We start from the raw sequence: 17485 nt of genomic DNA on the forward strand, positions 1-17485 counted from the left end.
ATCTTGGTTCAATTCACTTCAAATTTTCCTGACAAACTGCCTGTTTACTTCAAAATTGGCAGCACAAAGCTGAAATTGTAAGGGTCTATTGTAGAACTTGAAGATAAATAAGGATTCAATTAACTACTGAAAACCATTTATTACCCTAAGATGAAACAATTATTCACATGCCACAATGCAGCAACACACCCCCATACCTCCTTGAGCTCTCCTTTGCTCATGTTATCCAGATGAATTTTGGTCCAGTATTTGTCCAGAAGAGCAGCATGGCTGCTTTGCTGCCTGTACCAACCTCCACCACAGCTGAATATCCTAAATCAAAACAACAATGAAGAAACACAGCATGTTGAGTGTGGCTGAAGAATTCAGCCTTTTTAGTGCATTTCTGTGCATCAAAGAACATGGCACATACAGCTGCTACAGCACAATGTAACAGGCATAAATGACACTGTTTGTCACTGTACTGTCAAGTACTCCACCTTGCCTATCCATACTTGTCAAATTACTTGTTAGCACAGCGTTTTTTCTTCCTATATGCCATAATCTCCATTGAGGTACTTTCAGAAAGACTCAACTTACTGTCAGTTGTCTGTCAGAAGCAATATACAGGATCTTTTGTAAAGGGAGAAACCTGATGCAAGTGGCCTGTGAAGAACCTTAAAGGATCTGTGATCTTATTGCAGAGGTGCAGAAAAAGCATCTTCAGCACTGTCCCCTCCACAGTGTTCCACAATTCTTCTTCCTTGTCCTCCAGACTCAGCTCTTTCCATCATCTATTTCATTCTCTTTGTTCTTTTACTACAGAAATAACTATGCAGCATGTAAGAAGTAGCCTTGCACATGCAAAGCATTAGATTTGGGGTTGTGGTTTGGCTTTTCATTAAATTTTTTCTTCTTTGTTGTATTGTGTTTTGTTTCAATTGTTAAATACTATTTCCCAGCTGTAAACTGCAACAGATTTACAGAATCTACCCTAACAAGTCTAATGAAAATTATAATTTGCTGCTATACAAACTGTTGACTGATGTGCTGGTTTTGGCTGGGACAGAGTTAAATTTCTCCATAGTAGCTGGTGTGGGGCTGTGTTTTACATTTGTGACCCAAGCAGTGCTGATAATGCAGGGGTGTCTAAGTTACCCCTGAGCAGGGCTTCCAGAGAGGCAAGGCTTTTCCTGCTCCTCAGGAAAGCACCAGCACCACCCAGCAGAGGGGGGTGAGGGAACACAGGGAGCTGGGATGGGACATGGCCAGGAGAGCTGATCCCAACTGAATATCCCACCAGGATATTCCATACCGGATTCCCAAATGACCTCAAGGCTATCCCATATTCCATATCAGCAGTGCCCAGCATACACAGCTGTGGGAAGAAGGAGGAAGGGTGGGGATGCTCAGAGTGACAGGGCCTGTCTCTTTGTTTGTGTGGAAAGCTTTTGCTTTATCTAAACTCTATCTCAATCCATGACTTTTCCCACTTTTCCTCTTCCAACTCCCTCCCCCATCCTGCTGCAGGGGAGTGAGCCAGTGCCTGTTTGGCGCTTAGTTGCTGACCAAGGTTAAACCACGACAACCATGCAAAAGAAATTAAAATTCTTATGAAATGAGGCAACCAAAGGAGTGGGATACAGAAGACTCAATTCCAGAAAAAATTGATCAGAAAAACAAATTTATGGAAGTAAGAAAAAATCAGGGAAATTTGTTAAAGGCTTTGAAATAAACTACAAAACATTTGAAAACCATGTAACTGTCATTCCCCATACAGACCTCCTAGTCTTTAACCTTGATACAAATATTACATTTTCCTATATAAAAAGTCATTTTGACATCCAAGGCAGGAGCCACTACTACAGTGAAACAATCAGGCAGAGCATATTGTATCTTTCTCTGGTTAGAAAACATCACAAACACCTATACTGACACACAACTTTGATAACTATCAATAATAAACCTGTTTCACACATTCCTAGGAGTGGTATTTTGTCTTGGTGATGGGTTGGTTTTGTAGGGTTCCTCCTAGCAAGGTTCGTTTCTTCAGCCTTGCTGAAGCTATTTTTCTGTACAAAGATTGGGATTCACCCCAAGGCTGCCTTCAAGTGGAAAAAAAAAATTCACAGTTTCTATGACTTATATTGCTTGTTAACTGGAAATTGCTAGAATACTCCTATAAAGGTACCCTGTAAAAATCACCATGGACTTAAAAATAGGATTCCCATGGGATACCTGTAGGATCTCATTTAAGTTTACAAACCTACCTCCTGGTTGCAAAAAATTGGAATCCTGGTGCTACTTTTAAACAGTCACCACGACCAGGTATCAGTAACTCTCTTTTCTCCAAAAGTGGAATCAGCACAGAGATCTGGAGAGAAAAAGAAAAATTATAAAACTTTTTTTTTTTTTGGTGACACTAACAGACAGCACAACCATCCACACTTATTTCACACTCGAGATGCTGGAGTAATGCCACTGAGCACCACTATATTGCCAGCAACTGCTATTTCCAGAGATACACTTCCAAGTGATGCTACCAGGAATTGCAGAGTTCCCAGCAATTTTAACCAGCAGCGGAAGCCAAAGGTGTAACGTTTACTTACCTTTTTTTCTCCTGTATTCAAATTTAATGGTAAGACAATGGAAATGGCAGCCAGTAAACTTCAAGTCCAAATCAAAACTATTAATTGTTAAATTATCAAATTATTTATTGGACACATTCAAATCAGAAGCTTTATTTTGTTTATCTGCCTGAACAAAAAATAACCTGTGCCTCAAGGATGTCATTCTTAACCATAATCCTTTTTCAGTGTATACACTGCTACCCCAGGAGAGTTTGGTACCTATTTATAATACCTACCCTTCCCTGGGAAGGGACAGTAATGGTGGTGGAAAGAAAGAAGGGAGGTATGACCACACCAAGCCCTCAGCACACAGAAATCCTTTGATATGGAGAAAGCAGACAGGATGCCTGCAGGGAGGACTGAAGAAAGGGATTTGGTGAATGCAGGATAATACTCAGGGTATGCTCATCATGAGTGCATTGACATAAATCCACAGAAGCAAATAAGTGCACAACCTCCTAGCAGTGAACTGTCTATTCATAAAAGCTCCATTTGCTTTCTTATATATTTTCTATTTCTATACCAGAAAGCCTAGAACATAATAAACAAACTGACGGGTTATTCAGTCATATAAAGGATGCTTTATGGAACAGATATAAAAGGAAACAACCAGCAGAATGCCCAAGAGGCCTATGCAGCAAAGCATCTCTATCACACCATGCTTGCAAATGACTTGTTTTCAGTAGCCATTACTTCAAGAGGCAAGGATGACTGAATAACTAGTTGTTCTGGAGCTAAAAAAACAGGAAATCTGTTAAAGCTTATAATGCTTAGTGCAACAGCACGTTTTTAATATGGAAGAAATGTGTAAGGACAAATATGTGGAAGGGAAAAAAGGGCACACAAACAAAAAAAGTCCTAAGCCTCATATATTGACAATATTCTGTGGTGTTTAGGGCCACATTTGGTTTCAAACACCAAAACACTATTAAATAGACACGTTATCAGACACATTATCAGTGTCAACTCAGTTTTCAGAGTGAAATCTGTGATCAGTGTCAGGGTCATGACTACTCTGTAACAAAGATAAAAACTAATGAGGTGTGCAAACACGTGAACCAAGACAAGTGAATTCTTTCTAAGCCCTTCTAAAGCAGCAGCATTTTCAGCATGCTGCTCCAGACCCCTGGAGGTGATCAGACTCCCAAAACAGCCATCATGGGCAGTAAGAGCAGTACCTTAAAGCAAACACAGAGCTACATACCACATCCAGAGGAGCATAATCAATATCCTCCAGGAGTATCCAGTGACCTTTGGTGACAGCTTGTGTCAAGGTGCCAGGCTGCCACACAAACTCCCCGGGTACATCTGTGCACCGATACATCCCCAGCAGCGTCTGTGACAGAAACAGGCACATCAGAAACCTGGGCATGGCCTCCCCAGGGGAAAGGATGGCAAAAACGACCAAAGTTGGGACAGAAGTGACACTTTAACTCTACCTCACTAAACAATCTGGCTATCTGTGCCCAGCAGTGCACTTTTTTTAAATAGGAAGAAAAGTTTCCCGCCTCCGGTGGCAATTTTACTGAAACTTAATTATTAAAACAAACCAGGTATTGGAAGTTGGAAGTGAATTTATGAGCTGTGCCACCCTAATTTGTAAGCAATCTAAAGTAACACAGAAAACTGTCTAGGGTCACACCAAGCTTTAGTTTATGTTTTTGAAAAGTCTGTGACTAAGGTAGCAAACAGAACTATAAGGCAAGTTATTTCAAGGTCAAATCCAGTCAAAGTTCTTCTTTTCTCTCAAACTGTAACTTCAGTGTAAGCACTGCTTTAAAAATTGAGTTTGTGATTTTACTGCTACATATTTTATACCTTGAACCTCACCACTTTTTCTTAAATATGGTGGCCTTACTCTTGTATATGAGAAGATACATTCTGTGAGATGGTGAAACCAGGTGCTCCATGCAAGCATAGAAAGGTGCTTATGGATGCTAATAAAAACCTTCTGATAACTTCTGGTAGATACTAACTACTTTCAAAAACTAAAAATAAATTGTGCCAAACAACATAACTCAAGCTCCAAAATTCTGTATGAAAAACAAGAAGTACATAAAATTATCTACAGGTAGAACTTAATCATTAATATGTAACTGCAAATCACCTCAACATCCCAGTATCTTACTGTATCTCACTTTTATATCACAAAAAAAGGCATCAGATTAAACTAACATTTGCTCACTTAAACTGAAATAAGTGTTCACACAACCTTTGGCACCAGAATCCTGCTTTTTCCAATACAAATAATTTTTTTTTAATTAAAAAAAATCAATAGTGCTCTTCCACATAGAAAAACCCTGATAAAACATAATTTGAATGATTCAGGTTTAGCAAAATTATGCAAAGAATTTAAAACCTACTGGAAAAAATCAGTTATTTTTCCTGTTTATTTATTCATTCTCACCAATATTAAGACAAGTACCAAAGAGCTGGGCACTGCGGTCCTTGGGTGAAAACATTTTATTATTAGAAAATTAAGTACATGCTTTAAGTAAAAGTTATGTCACATGATTCAAACACCAAACAAATCCATCAGTTACCTTACTATCAGTTTGATCTCCAAGCTGAACTTTCAAAATATGAGGAGGTTTTGCTCTTCCTGTAACAGCTGCTAAATATTCAATTAAAGAAGTTTTGCCACATCCTATCGGTCCTTCTAATAAAACAGGAGTCTGATATGACACAGCAATAGCAAGGTTTTGAAGATTTGTGAAGGCAGATTCAACCAAAACAAAATTGCTGGTGTTATTTTCCTGTTCAAACATAAAATTTTGGGTTACTACACTTGAAGTTTCCTTTATTACAGTTGTACCACACAGAACAATTAGGAAAGTGAGTCTAAAACAAGAAAAATTTAGGCCTGCAGATCTGCATATAAAATAAAATAAAGGAGTCTAAAGTTGTATCTATTAACAGATACCAAAACAGATTTCATCCAAAAGCTATTACAGGTGAAACACTTAATAAAAAGTATACATACAACCAGATGCCAAGGGGAATTCACACTAAGTTGTCAGCACAGGCACAGTAACTATTCAGTCATAACTCATGTCAATCAAATACAATTTGCAATATGAGTGAAATTAGGTCATTGGAATGGATCCAAATCACAGGATAAATCAAACAGCAGCTGCATTCAAATGATGCAAATATGAATATTAAATGGATAAATGTGAGTATTTACTTCTTTCCGTAGAGGCCAAAGCATAAGATCATTAAACTCAGTGAATGAAAAAAAGTTATATCCAATAACATTTTCATTTTATTCAAAATGAAATGAATTCAGTTTATGGAATGGTAATTAATCAATGCCACGGATAGTCTCCAAATATTCTGACTCTATCTATATATGGCACAAAAAATAGTGCTTTGTGCCAAAAAGCTCAGAGGAAGGAAATCAGAACATAGAAACAAGTGTCTTGTATTTAAGTCTGACCTTTTTCCAGATACAGCTTGATGTACTTCTCTGGAAACAAGAGAAACTGCTTCCCCTCACTGTTTGCTCCTATGCCTTCATCAGACCTCCTAAGCTGTCACTAGAACCTCCCTATTGTAACTGGAACCACACTGTAGACCAGATCAGTGGAATACCTGTGGCTATTAAAAAATAAAAGCATTCCTTTCAGGGAAGTTCTCCCCTCCCTCAGAGATAAAAGATTATTCCTCCAGTAATCCAGTTTATAGCATGGCCTGGCTTCAGCAGAGCTGCAGCAGCTGTGATGCTGCCATGGGAGTAAGAATCTCCTTAAAGAGCTCTACAGCTTCCCCTGCTACAGTGAACTCCAAACCACTCTCTCACAATCCTATAGAAAATCCCTCAAGGCCAGAAAACACTGAATTGAAAAACAGAAGCGGGGAGAAAAACAGCATGGGGAAAAGAGGAATTTGGAGGGAAAATCCTCTTTCCTTGCTTCAGCCACTCAAATAATTCTGGACACTGGTACTCTTCATTAATTTCTTTCTCTCTGTTGTAGATCATTGTTACAGAATTAAACAAAAGAACTCAGCTAAGAGCTAAAACTGATACCTAAAGGAGAAAAACAGCCAGGAATACTGGCTGTAGCTACAAAGAGGGATCTGACCAGCTTAAGTTAAATAGCAATTTAGAAGAAAAAAGGTCAAATACTGTTTGTTTAAAAACGTTTATGCCTCCGATGGGCTTCCATAAGGCACTATAGTCTGCATTACACTTTCTCAAGTGATGACAGTAAATTCTTGCTCACTTCCTTTCCCCTTTCTCTGACTTACAGAAGAATTTAAACAGCAGCCTTGTTTTCTTCTTTTCATAGAAGAACTGAGCATATGTCTGGAGAAAGGCTGCATACAAGATGCCTGTAGAGCACAAAACCCCCAACATCAATGCGGGTAAAAGCAACTGTTCCAGATCCTGCTTTAGTCAGCTATGGATTGCCACCCCAAGTGAGACTGAAGTTACTATGTTAGGCTGAATATTCTTTTGTAGTATGTTTGTACAAACTGCTACATGAAGGTAAAATGAACAGCACTATTGTTCCTTCATTGCTTCACTCCACGGCAGAGTTTCTGTGTGGCACCAGAATTATGCAACACTAGTTTACAGCACACACTGAGAAAGATAAAGATACTCACAGTATCTCAATACCATCCAATCAGGAAATAAAGTCAGTTCACTGTACTTAGAAATTCCTAAAACAAAACTGTACAGATTGAACTGTAGATTACATACCTGCTCTTCAGAAACATGCTGTAGTCTGGGCAGCACAATGCCACAGACAGCTACTACACGTGCAGAGAGGTCGCCCGACACAACGTGTCCCTGTGTATGGCATGGTTCTTTCTCCTTTTGCCAAAATGAGGAGTCTGGATTAGCCAAAACTAAGGCTTGTTCCACATTCTGCAGCTGAGATTCTTCTAGCAACCTGTGAAACCCATGTTTATTAACTCAGCTGAAAGCCATAAAGAAAAACAAATAATGTTCAAGATTTTTGAAGTCCTTACTTCAGTCTGAAATGTATCAGCTCCTCAGGATTGAATATCTTCTTCAGGAAAGATAATTTATGCTCATCGCTCATGCATGTAACCAGAGCAAGACAGTTGGAAGTATACCTAAAAATTACATTTAGAACAAAATATGCCAAAACAGTTTTAAGGAATGTAGTTTGACAACTGTCAGTCGCATAACAAAACATCAAGTTTGGAAAAACGTGCAGAGAACTTTATTCATAGAAATTATTTTAGCACTATGCTTAACATTCTTTCAGATTAGACAAATATCTCAGAACTGAGGAAAGCAATTCTGTCATGGCACAGTTGTAATTTATTCCCCAATTAGCTAACATTTCTCTGAAGAACCGAATTATCAGCAAAAATATAATAACGGAATGCACTTTCCTAAATAAATGAAGGCTAACATATGAGATAAGGAAAATGAAGTCATCTCTGCCCATTTTTTTCCTCCTACTATTTCCCTTCCAAAACTGCACTTTATGCTATTTCTAAGGTAAACTTAATGCAATGAAATCAATTCTAAATGCCTAGAGAAGCCAACAACTCCCAAGTCGTGACTTGATAAAGCTGTCTTGCAACAAAGGAACATTTAATATAAATCATAAACCAGTCCTCGTTCATTATAATACTGTTTTTAACTTCCAATAACTAAGTTTTCAAGGAGCATGATCAGGGGAAGGAAGAGATGGGGGAAAGGCAGAAGATTGTTTCAGGATAAATGTTTAAGAGTCAGCTCATTCACTTACTTAAGACTATTGGTTGAACACCAGATAAACCAATTCTACTCAATGAATTGCAAGTGCTCTCATTTTCTGACACTATGTCATTTTGAAGAGCTTCATAAATGACTGATAGATTTGACAACAGTCTTGGTTCTGCCCTTCCTAAATTATACACCTTACTGAAATTATGAATTCAGAATTTATGTTTTAAAAAGTGAAGACTATTAAACATCTTTTTAAAAATAAAAAACACTAACAATACTAAATAAGGTTGAGCATGTGATTAGGCTGAAGGCCTGCAGGCAGACACCTAACATGAAACATCTGACCAAAATCCCACACAAAACCTGTAACAAGGCCAATACAAGGTGCAGCTTAAACAAGCTACATTTTACAGCTGCTGAGAAATCAACACACAAAAACTGAAAAAAGAACCATCTTGGGTAAACTGAAATAATTGGGAAGATTCTCTAGACCACAGCTTTAAGCACTACTAAGTGCTAGTCAGAAATTCACCTTGTGATAGATCACTACAGCTTTCAAAAGGTCAGTTAAGAAGTACAAACACAGATACCACTGGTATGGATTGCTGGTATTACTTGAAAACACTTTCTACTGCATGTGAACATTTTTAATTACAATTCAAGACGCAGATACATCTATTCAATGAAGAAGATTTGGAGGTTTTAACTCACCACCGGACTAAAGTGTCATGGCTCCTCAGGAGCGGAACACACACGCTCCAGTCCCACAGCTTCCGGAAAACCGAGGGCTCCTTCTGTAAAAACCTGTAGGCAGCCTCCATGAGGTCTCGCAGCTTCATTCGCCTGCGCCCATACCGGACTGTGCTTGCATCTGAGCTCTGCAGGAAAAGCCGCTGGAAAACTGGCGATGTAGTTTTAAAGTATCTTAAAGCAAATCTTTAGAAGAGAGTGAGAGAGAAAGACAACACAAACATGTAAGTCAGAAGAAAGAAAACCAGACACTAATAAAGACGTCAGGGCACAGGTCCTAAAACAGTAATTGACAGTACTAAGAACTAAGCCTGTAATTAACTTCATCCACACATGGGAAAGACAACCACTTCAGCAATCAGCTGACAACACACACATCGCCTTATTAGAAATCATCACTTAATTAACAAGGGGAAACAGTACTGCCTTTGGTGAAAACTCTCTGACTGCTATTGTTTACTGAAAAAGTAATACAGATTCCTACTTAGGCAACTTTATATTCTACCAGCCTAGACATCTGATATTAAACTCAGAGATTTTGGTTGTGAACTATTGTCAAGCTATTTTGCTTTTCTGTGGATCACAGGTGAAAGTCAAATTGCATTTCACAACATGATTTAATTAAAACAAACTGTATTTGAGACTTGTATTTACTTAATTATTTCCGTGTTACTGTGGGAGACAATTCAAATCCTGACACTACCTCTCTTCACCAGGGAACAGTAACAAGCACGTACTGCCTGGATGAAATGTGAACTGCAATGTTAATGGTTAATGATGACTCAAACAATTGCCCATTTGCAAAAGCATCAGTGCTTTGCTGAGGATGTGCAGGGTCACAGCCCAGGGGAGAGGGGCTGAGCACCCATCACCCACGGCTACAAGCAGGGGTTTGGGCCACATCCGGAAGAGACCAGTAAGAAGCAAATCCTGCAAGGTTGGATAATGCTTTTTATCATGACAATGTCCTCCCTTACAGGAGTGGCTCAGGTGTGAAAGCTCCCCTCGGGGAAAATACCAGGACATTCACACTGAAGGCTCTCATCCCTTCTGATGGGGCATAACTGGCTCAGCTACCATAGAGGCAGCAGCCATGTCTTGGGAGGAGTCATGAATCAAAGACCCCTAAGTGCCCCCAGGTTCACTTTTAGGAACTTCCATCAGAGAACTGGTCACGATCCACAGCAGCTAAAACTCTCCCCCACCAGGGGAGGTACCTGGGCCTTCCCACCTGAACCTGTCTGTTTGTTAACCCAACAAATTTTGTATTCCATGGGCTTCTCCCACCTCATGATGGATCAACACTTCCACCATCACTTGGACCAATGGACACCGAAACTGCAACAAGCAAGTCTCACCACTGGCACCATGGGTAGTGACATCTTTCTGTTCTTATCCTCTTTCTTTTGTTTCCCTTATTCATTTCCTTAAATGTTATTTTTTATGCTTATATATTGTTGTATTTCTACAAGTAATAACCAAAACGGCTACATATCTCCTCTCCATTGCAACCAAATGTTTCTAAAATAAACAGAACACCAGTAATAAACACCAGCTCTAAAATATAAAAACACCAGTCAGTCAGTGTCCTTCTCTCTAACCCATCCCAATTCATCTATTAACAAAAACCTGGTTTACCCTACCTCCAGAGGCAGGCTGTAACACTTCCTAAGTTCAAACATTGACATCCCAATACTCACGGCATAACATCAGGGTGGTCAGCAAGCAGCTTGCTCATTGCTACACAGAGCCTTTCATGCCGATCGTGGTTGATTTGGCCTCCAGCTTTGATAGCTTCTGCATTCCTCTCCAACAAATCGAGCAGGATGGGCCGAAGCTGGCGGCCGATCAATAGGGTACATTCTTTATCCAGCAACAGCTGCGCGAAAGTATTGAGGATGCACTGACGATCCTGCTGAGTCCAAACCTAAAGGAATGCAAAGTTTAAACAGGTTAAATGGAAAATTATTTTGACTTTTAACTTCAGAACTATTTATGCAGGAGTCAGGGTGAATTTTACAGGAACAAATAGTTCAAAACCAGAAGGGAGTCCAAAATCCCAAAGCAAGTACTCAATTGACACACTTCTCAGTATTCAAAAAAAAAAAAAAATTACAATACAGAAGGAGTAAGATGCAGAATGATACACTAAACATGAATTACAAAGTAGTCCCAAAACCCTAAATTATATTTCACAGCTGAAAGATAAAGCAAAATGGAATTTTTTTCAAGAAAAAGATTGCGGAAATGTTGAAACAATTAATACATCTTCCTAGAATTTCCACTGATCTCAATAGCTTGGTCTCATGAGAGCCACAAAACACTTACGACACTAAACTTAACACATTAAACTTAACATTTAAATTTGCTTCATGTTCACTATCTCTTTACAAAAGAGAAGGATTCAATCAGTCATGATCACAGCCTTATTTTTATAGTTCTGACAAGAATTACAGCAAGCAATGCTCTTAACAAGAAACATCTTGCAACTGCAGTTTTGAAGTTGAAATCCTTTTTCTTTTTATACTGTTATACAAAAATTGTCATTTGGTTCTTTAAAATACAAGGAAAACATATTGACATCTGCTGGAAGAAAGAAAAACTCCCAAACCAACACACCTTAACCTCACATCTCCCCTGCCTAATGCTCCCAGCCCTCCTAACTTTGTTACTGATGAACAACCCATTTCTTGGGTCTTACCCTCAAATATCTCTCTTTGAGGTCCTGTTCCTACCCAAGCATCTCTCCACTTCCATGATGCATAGTATGCATAGTATGCATAGATGCATAGTGCAGTATGAGTTAGTTTGAAAATCAGGATTATAAATTTGCACTGGTGGTTTTGCTCTCAACACGGATGCTCCATGCTCCCCTCCCTTCCTGAGTGAACCCTTATCCTGTTCAAGACAGAAATATTCTGTAAAATATTCTGTAATATTCAGGTAGTCTTTTGTTTCAGCACCACATGCAGCCAATTCCTGCTTCTCCTAGGCTTTAGTTACTCTGGTAAGACCTGTTCCTGGTCTCACCATCTCGGGGATGGTTTCATTTTTACAAGAGTGCAGCTGTCCTTTGAATACACCAACACACACCCTTCTAGAACACAGGCAAACCTGTTCAAGTTCCTTGGTCTCCTGAATTTGAAAAGACATTAATCCCCATACAGCATCAGGAATACCAGTGAGGTATATATACTACAAATATCAAGCGCATCACATTAATTGCAACCTGTTTCTTACAGGCCTCATGTTTGCTTTTACAGCACATAAGTTTATCTCCCTCTCATCTATCACAGCAGCATCAGAAATAACTTTAAAAATGGAGCAAGGCCCTGCTCATTACAGGGAATCAGATTTTGAGTGGCAAAATGACTAATAAGCTGTTTAAAGGCAGAATGGCTCCAAAGAACCAGAAATAAACTCAATTGGAAAAAAAACCAAAAAGTACCTCAAATTTTCAAATCAATTACATCTTTGGCTACCCAAACAAGGCACAACAGGGTGCCTAATTTATTAACCAGAGCTTTGAATATCAAATAAAGCCAGATAACAATAAAATAATAAATAATGTGACTGATTCAGTAAAATTTTGTATTTACAAGTCTACTGTCCAACAAATTCATGCCACTTGGCAATTTTGTGAGAGGAAGCAGTTTTTTAATCATTGTGTGCAGTACCCTTAGGACTTATAAAACTGTTCAAAAATCACAGTGGCAACATTCTCATTCTAAAAAGAGACTGTTTACCTGAGCCGAAATGAAAAATGTTCTGGGACACTCAAATCTTTACATGGGGTACCAAAGAGGTGCTTTAAGAAAGCATCATGAAAGGCTGTGTCTCCAAGCACACAACATAGACAGTCTGTAATTGAAGAGACACCTGAAGCAGACACACAGCTAGGACAGACACCTGGAGTCAGACACAATCCCAGTCGCTGCTCCAGCAGCAGGATGCACATCTCCTTCCCAGCTTGCAGAGTTCTGTGCTCATGTTGGAACCCAGGAAATTCCTCTGGCTGCCCTGGAGGGCTAGAGCCCCTGCCCAGGGGGCTCAGAGACCTTGGCACAGAGCCCCAGACCCCTGTAACTTTGATTGGGCCCTTGGAAAAAACAATTACCAACCTTATATGAAGAATTACAAGCCACAACAGTTTAAGTAGAATGATAGTGAATTTATCACAGGGTGAAAAATAGATGTTTTTGGGGTTTTTGGAATAGGGGTTCAGGGGACAAGATGGAGAAATTGGGGTGTACTCAGCCTTTCTCCTTCTTCTTGGCCTCCATCTTCTGCTGTGATATTGGCACTTTTAGATTGGTTTAGAGTAGAAGCTCACTGTCTAACATAGGTGACAGGTATTGGAAACAATTGTAAATATTGTGCACGTAGGTTTTAGTATAAAAAGATAAGACTGCCCCGGGGGCAGGCAGAGTGCCTCTGACTGTGCTGCTCAGTGGACCTTGGCTGGACAAGAGAAAGAATTTTATAGATAAGACCTTGAGACCCAGAAATGAAGAGCTGTGACTCCTTCTTTGACTGCCAGGCTGGGAAAAGAGACTTTCTGACATATCTCAGGGTCACTCTGACCAGCTAGAGATCCCAAGATGCTCAGAGCGCACAAAGTACAGAAACCTTTAATAATACCTAGATTAATCCAAACTCTAAATTCATACAAGGATCACAGCAATCAGCAAGATGGTATATGCAATCTACATTTCTGCTCATGACACACAGGTTACACCAGACACAGATTTAACACTGGGACACTCCTAAAGAGTTGGGAGGGCATGAGGGCCACACATGGAAATCTTTCTTCTCCTCCATCCCAGGAACTTATGTTCTCTCTGTTCTCTCACACAACAGCTGTGTGATTGTGCAGCAACTTAGCAAGATGATCCAAATTAATCCTTCTTACAAAGTCTTCCACTGGGTGGGAAAGTTGAATGGATTTTCCAAATCAGCACTCGTTCTGGGATCAAGGTAAGAGAAACAATGCAAAGGTCTGGTTTGGCCTTGGGAAGAGGCTAAAAGGAAACAGAGCAGTATCACTCTTTGGCAGCTGTTCAGTTCAGCAAGATAAACCAAAACACGAGCTCACACTTTTCCTACAACCCACACAGTTCAAGGGAAATAAATAAAAAAAAAAAACAGGGGTGATATGCAGTCTCACAAGCTGGAACTTCCTGAACCTCCTCCAACACATCTTTGACAGAGTTGGACCTCCCCCTCAAAGAGAGGATGCAAGCAAGAAGTTTCTCATTGACTTTGCATCACTGACATAAGGTGTGCCAAAAATCACAGCTCTTCAAAACCCAGCAGAAGATCACAATACAGCCCAAGATGGAAGCCAAAGTGCAACATACCTTCCCTTATTTTCTAATACATTATTAGTCTAACTAATAAATAAAAATTTAAGTAATAAATAAAGTCGATTAGTCTAACTAATAAATAAAGTCTAACTAATCTTTCAAATACAATGCTGAAGTTACATTTTAGAATGAAAAAAACCTCTGCCTTTGTTGCCAGAGCATCAGGACATTTTTCTGACAGACAATGGGTAACTGTGTGAATTTGAGACCACTAGGTCATCTCCTTTTTCCTAAATTTATTAATATAAAGGAATAAAGGCATTTCATCAAATGCTAAGACTGAAGGCCACTAAATAAGAGCTTGGAATTATTATTAAAACAACTTTCACTGCTACATAGGAAAATAAAATGCAAAATGAAGGATGCCAACAGAAACCATCAACAAATTAAAAAAGAAAAATCAAGAATGGTGTGCTCAAGAGCTCCTGTCCAGTTAGGATGGTTGCATAGGCTAAATAGAAGAAATATCCCAAGGGGTCAGGTTCTTGGATACATATATTTCCATATAAGCACTGTGGTAGATGCAAAGGACAGAAACCAGTAAGGGTGGTTTTGCATTTAAGTTCCATTCCTAGGAGTGTTTTAACCTTCTCAGTGATCAACTTCTCTGCTGAAATTACATGATCACAGGCATCCAAAATACATGCATTTGCACAAAATTCACATTTGGAATTCTATGCAGAAAGACTTTCTGGCAGACCTTTGGTAACTCAGAGCCAAAAGCACATTCCAGCAGTTTGTGGAGACCTTTTGCTTCTACAGTTTGCTTAAATTATTCAAAAATGTAAACGTGGGGAACAAAGGCTGGTTCAGAGAGCTTTTCATCCCATCCTCCTCATTAAGAGTAAATACAGATATTTGCTGTATCTTTGCAGAGTTCATGGTATATAAAAATACTCTACAGAAAAGGCTCTAATTCTATCCCACACCCCGGCAAAAGGAACAAAACTTTCCATGACCACACGGACTGTGCCACACTATGAACCTCAAAAGACTGCTCCTTACTTAGCAGTCGTGGGCAAGCTTCATTCCTTTATGGAATACTGTTGAAGAAATATGCTGCCAGAAAGACATAACAAAGCTGTAGAGTAAAGAGTTCCACATTTCCAGAATGCAAGCTTCCTAAGTTATACACAAAGCAGGAAATCAGGTATGATGTTTAGAGCTGGAGTTTGTTTACTGGCAAGACAAGGTTAAAGTAATCCTAGAGCTGTAGCTTCCAAGCCTGGAAACAGCAATTCAGTTTTCAAACGGATGTGCCAATGTTAAATCCTGTGCAGTTCCAGGCTCCCTCTATACAATCACTCTTTAGGAATTTCCAGCTAGCAAGGCTTTTAAACCCAAAGCATCTCTCCGACAGCCACCGGGAGGGAAAGGGCTCAGTGTCTTTCTGGATCTCGGTGACTCACTTCTGGCTCGCTGCTCCATCTGGCTGCTGCAGCTCGTACTCACATCATCCCCCTTCCTATTTCGCAGCAGCTTCTCTCTCTGGAAAAGCGACTTCTCGTCACTGCTTCCCACCAATTAGCATCCACTCAGGACTGTATAGTCGTGTCAATTTTACTTTGATCCTGTCTTTGCAGCGACAGAAGAAAAAGCCATCTGTCTACCAACAAAGAACCTCGAGTACCAGTATGAAAGCCCTCCCCAAGCATAACTGCGACAGCAACTCAGGCTGAAAGCCAATATTCTGAAAAAATATGATACTTCAGACTTTTCATCTTCAAACAACTGGGATATTTCCTACACACTCAAAGAGAAACAGAGACTTTGAGCCCCAAAATGTGTACATATCTGAGAGGCTTCAAAAGCTCTATCACGAAGAGCATTAATAAAACAATATCTGATGTGCTGATATGCCGTTACATGTCCTCAAGCATTTCAGAGCAAGAAAGGAGATCGGTCTGAACTCTCCTAGAAGGCAGATGTGCCTCTCAGAGCTAAGGCAGCCTAAGCATGAAAGTGACTATTAGGACCACGTTTTCAGCATCACTACAACCCGGAGACTGTGATTTTAAAAAAACCCTCAAAGCAAAGTTTAGAAAATCCATGCCTTTTTTAACCCACATGCTGTTTTAAGGTAGGTAATTAAAGAAGACACGCAAAACAGCAACAGGGTAGGAACTAGTCACTGTCTCAGTGCTTGTTAACAAAACACCACCTCTCGCTGTCACGCCTCCGGAGTCACCTTAGGCGGCACGGAATGGATTGGAGATTTTAACTGCGGGGCGAAACGCAATAGGAAGGGTACCATGATACAGAAGCGGACCTGCCTCGTGGGCTGCACCCGCGCACCCCGAACAGGGGCGAGGGCGGAGAGAACCAGCACCAGGGAGAGAGGGAGGGAGCGGGATCAGCTCCCGCCGCCTGCCCGAGGGCCGGGGGCGGCCGGGGGGGTCGGGCCCACGCAGAGCGGCAGGGAGGAGATGGCGGTACGGGGCAGGCACAGGGGTGCGCTCCCTTCGCTCCACAGCGGCCCCTACGAGCCCCTCCCTGACGGAGGGAGTACGGACACCCGGGGGCTGCCACCGAGCGCCGCACCGCCCGCTCCTCACCTGCTTGGCCACGAATCTGCTCAGCTCCACGCCGCTCTTCTCGTTCCTGCGCGCCACCAGCTGCAGGGGCTCGGCCAGGCGGAGCCGCAGCTCGGCCGCCATCCCGCTGCCGCTCTGCCCGCGCCGGGAGGGGCACGGCACAGCGCCGGGGGGGAGCGCGGAGCGCAGCACGTGCGGCGCGCGGCGGACGCGGCACCACCGACTTCCGCTCTGCCGCCGTCACGGGAAGCGCGGCCGCCGCACCGCCCCCCGGCCGGCCGGACTACAGCTCCCGGCGTGCACGGCGCCGCCCCGCCCCTCCCGCCGCGGGCGCCGTCCGGGAGCGGAGCGAGGCTCCCCCGCTGGCTCAGAGCGCCGGAACGCCGCGCGTGGGGGGCTGCGCTTGCCGTGCCCTCGGCTTCCCCCGCTCTCTGCTCCCCGGAGAGCCATCTGCCGCTGCTGCCGCAGGACTCGCCTGCCCGCGAGCCCTTTAAATCTGGGTCGGGCAGGCGGCCGAGGGCGGGCGGTGAC

The 17485-nt window shown here is 41.4% G+C and overlaps 1 protein-coding gene across 4 annotated transcripts in view; it reads right to left on the bottom strand.

Annotated features, from left to right (window-relative positions):
- The window catches only part of MDN1 (midasin AAA ATPase 1), a 93934-nt gene extending 76805 nt beyond the window's left edge, over positions 1-17129 (bottom strand). For all 4 annotated transcript variants that reach the window (XM_074538501.1, XM_074538502.1, XM_074538503.1 and 1 more), the window contains exons 1-9: positions 16976-17129; positions 10755-10981; positions 9016-9240; positions 7590-7697; positions 7318-7510; positions 5153-5365; positions 3814-3945; positions 2250-2353; positions 198-312 (exon numbers count right to left, since the gene is read on the bottom strand). In XM_074538501.1, the coding sequence (XP_074394602.1) occupies positions 198-312; positions 2250-2353; positions 3814-3945; positions 5153-5365; positions 7318-7510; positions 7590-7697; positions 9016-9240; positions 10755-10981; positions 16976-17077 (1419 nt within the window). In that variant the 5' untranslated portion in view covers positions 17078-17129. The remainder of the gene's footprint in view (positions 1-197; positions 313-2249; positions 2354-3813; positions 3946-5152; positions 5366-7317; positions 7511-7589; positions 7698-9015; positions 9241-10754; positions 10982-16975) is intronic.
- Between the last annotated feature and the right edge of the window lie 356 nt (positions 17130-17485).

Source organism: Zonotrichia albicollis, chromosome 3, assembly GCF_047830755.1.
Source record: "Zonotrichia albicollis isolate bZonAlb1 chromosome 3, bZonAlb1.hap1, whole genome shotgun sequence".
Taxonomy (NCBI): domain Eukaryota; kingdom Metazoa; phylum Chordata; class Aves; order Passeriformes; family Passerellidae; genus Zonotrichia; species Zonotrichia albicollis.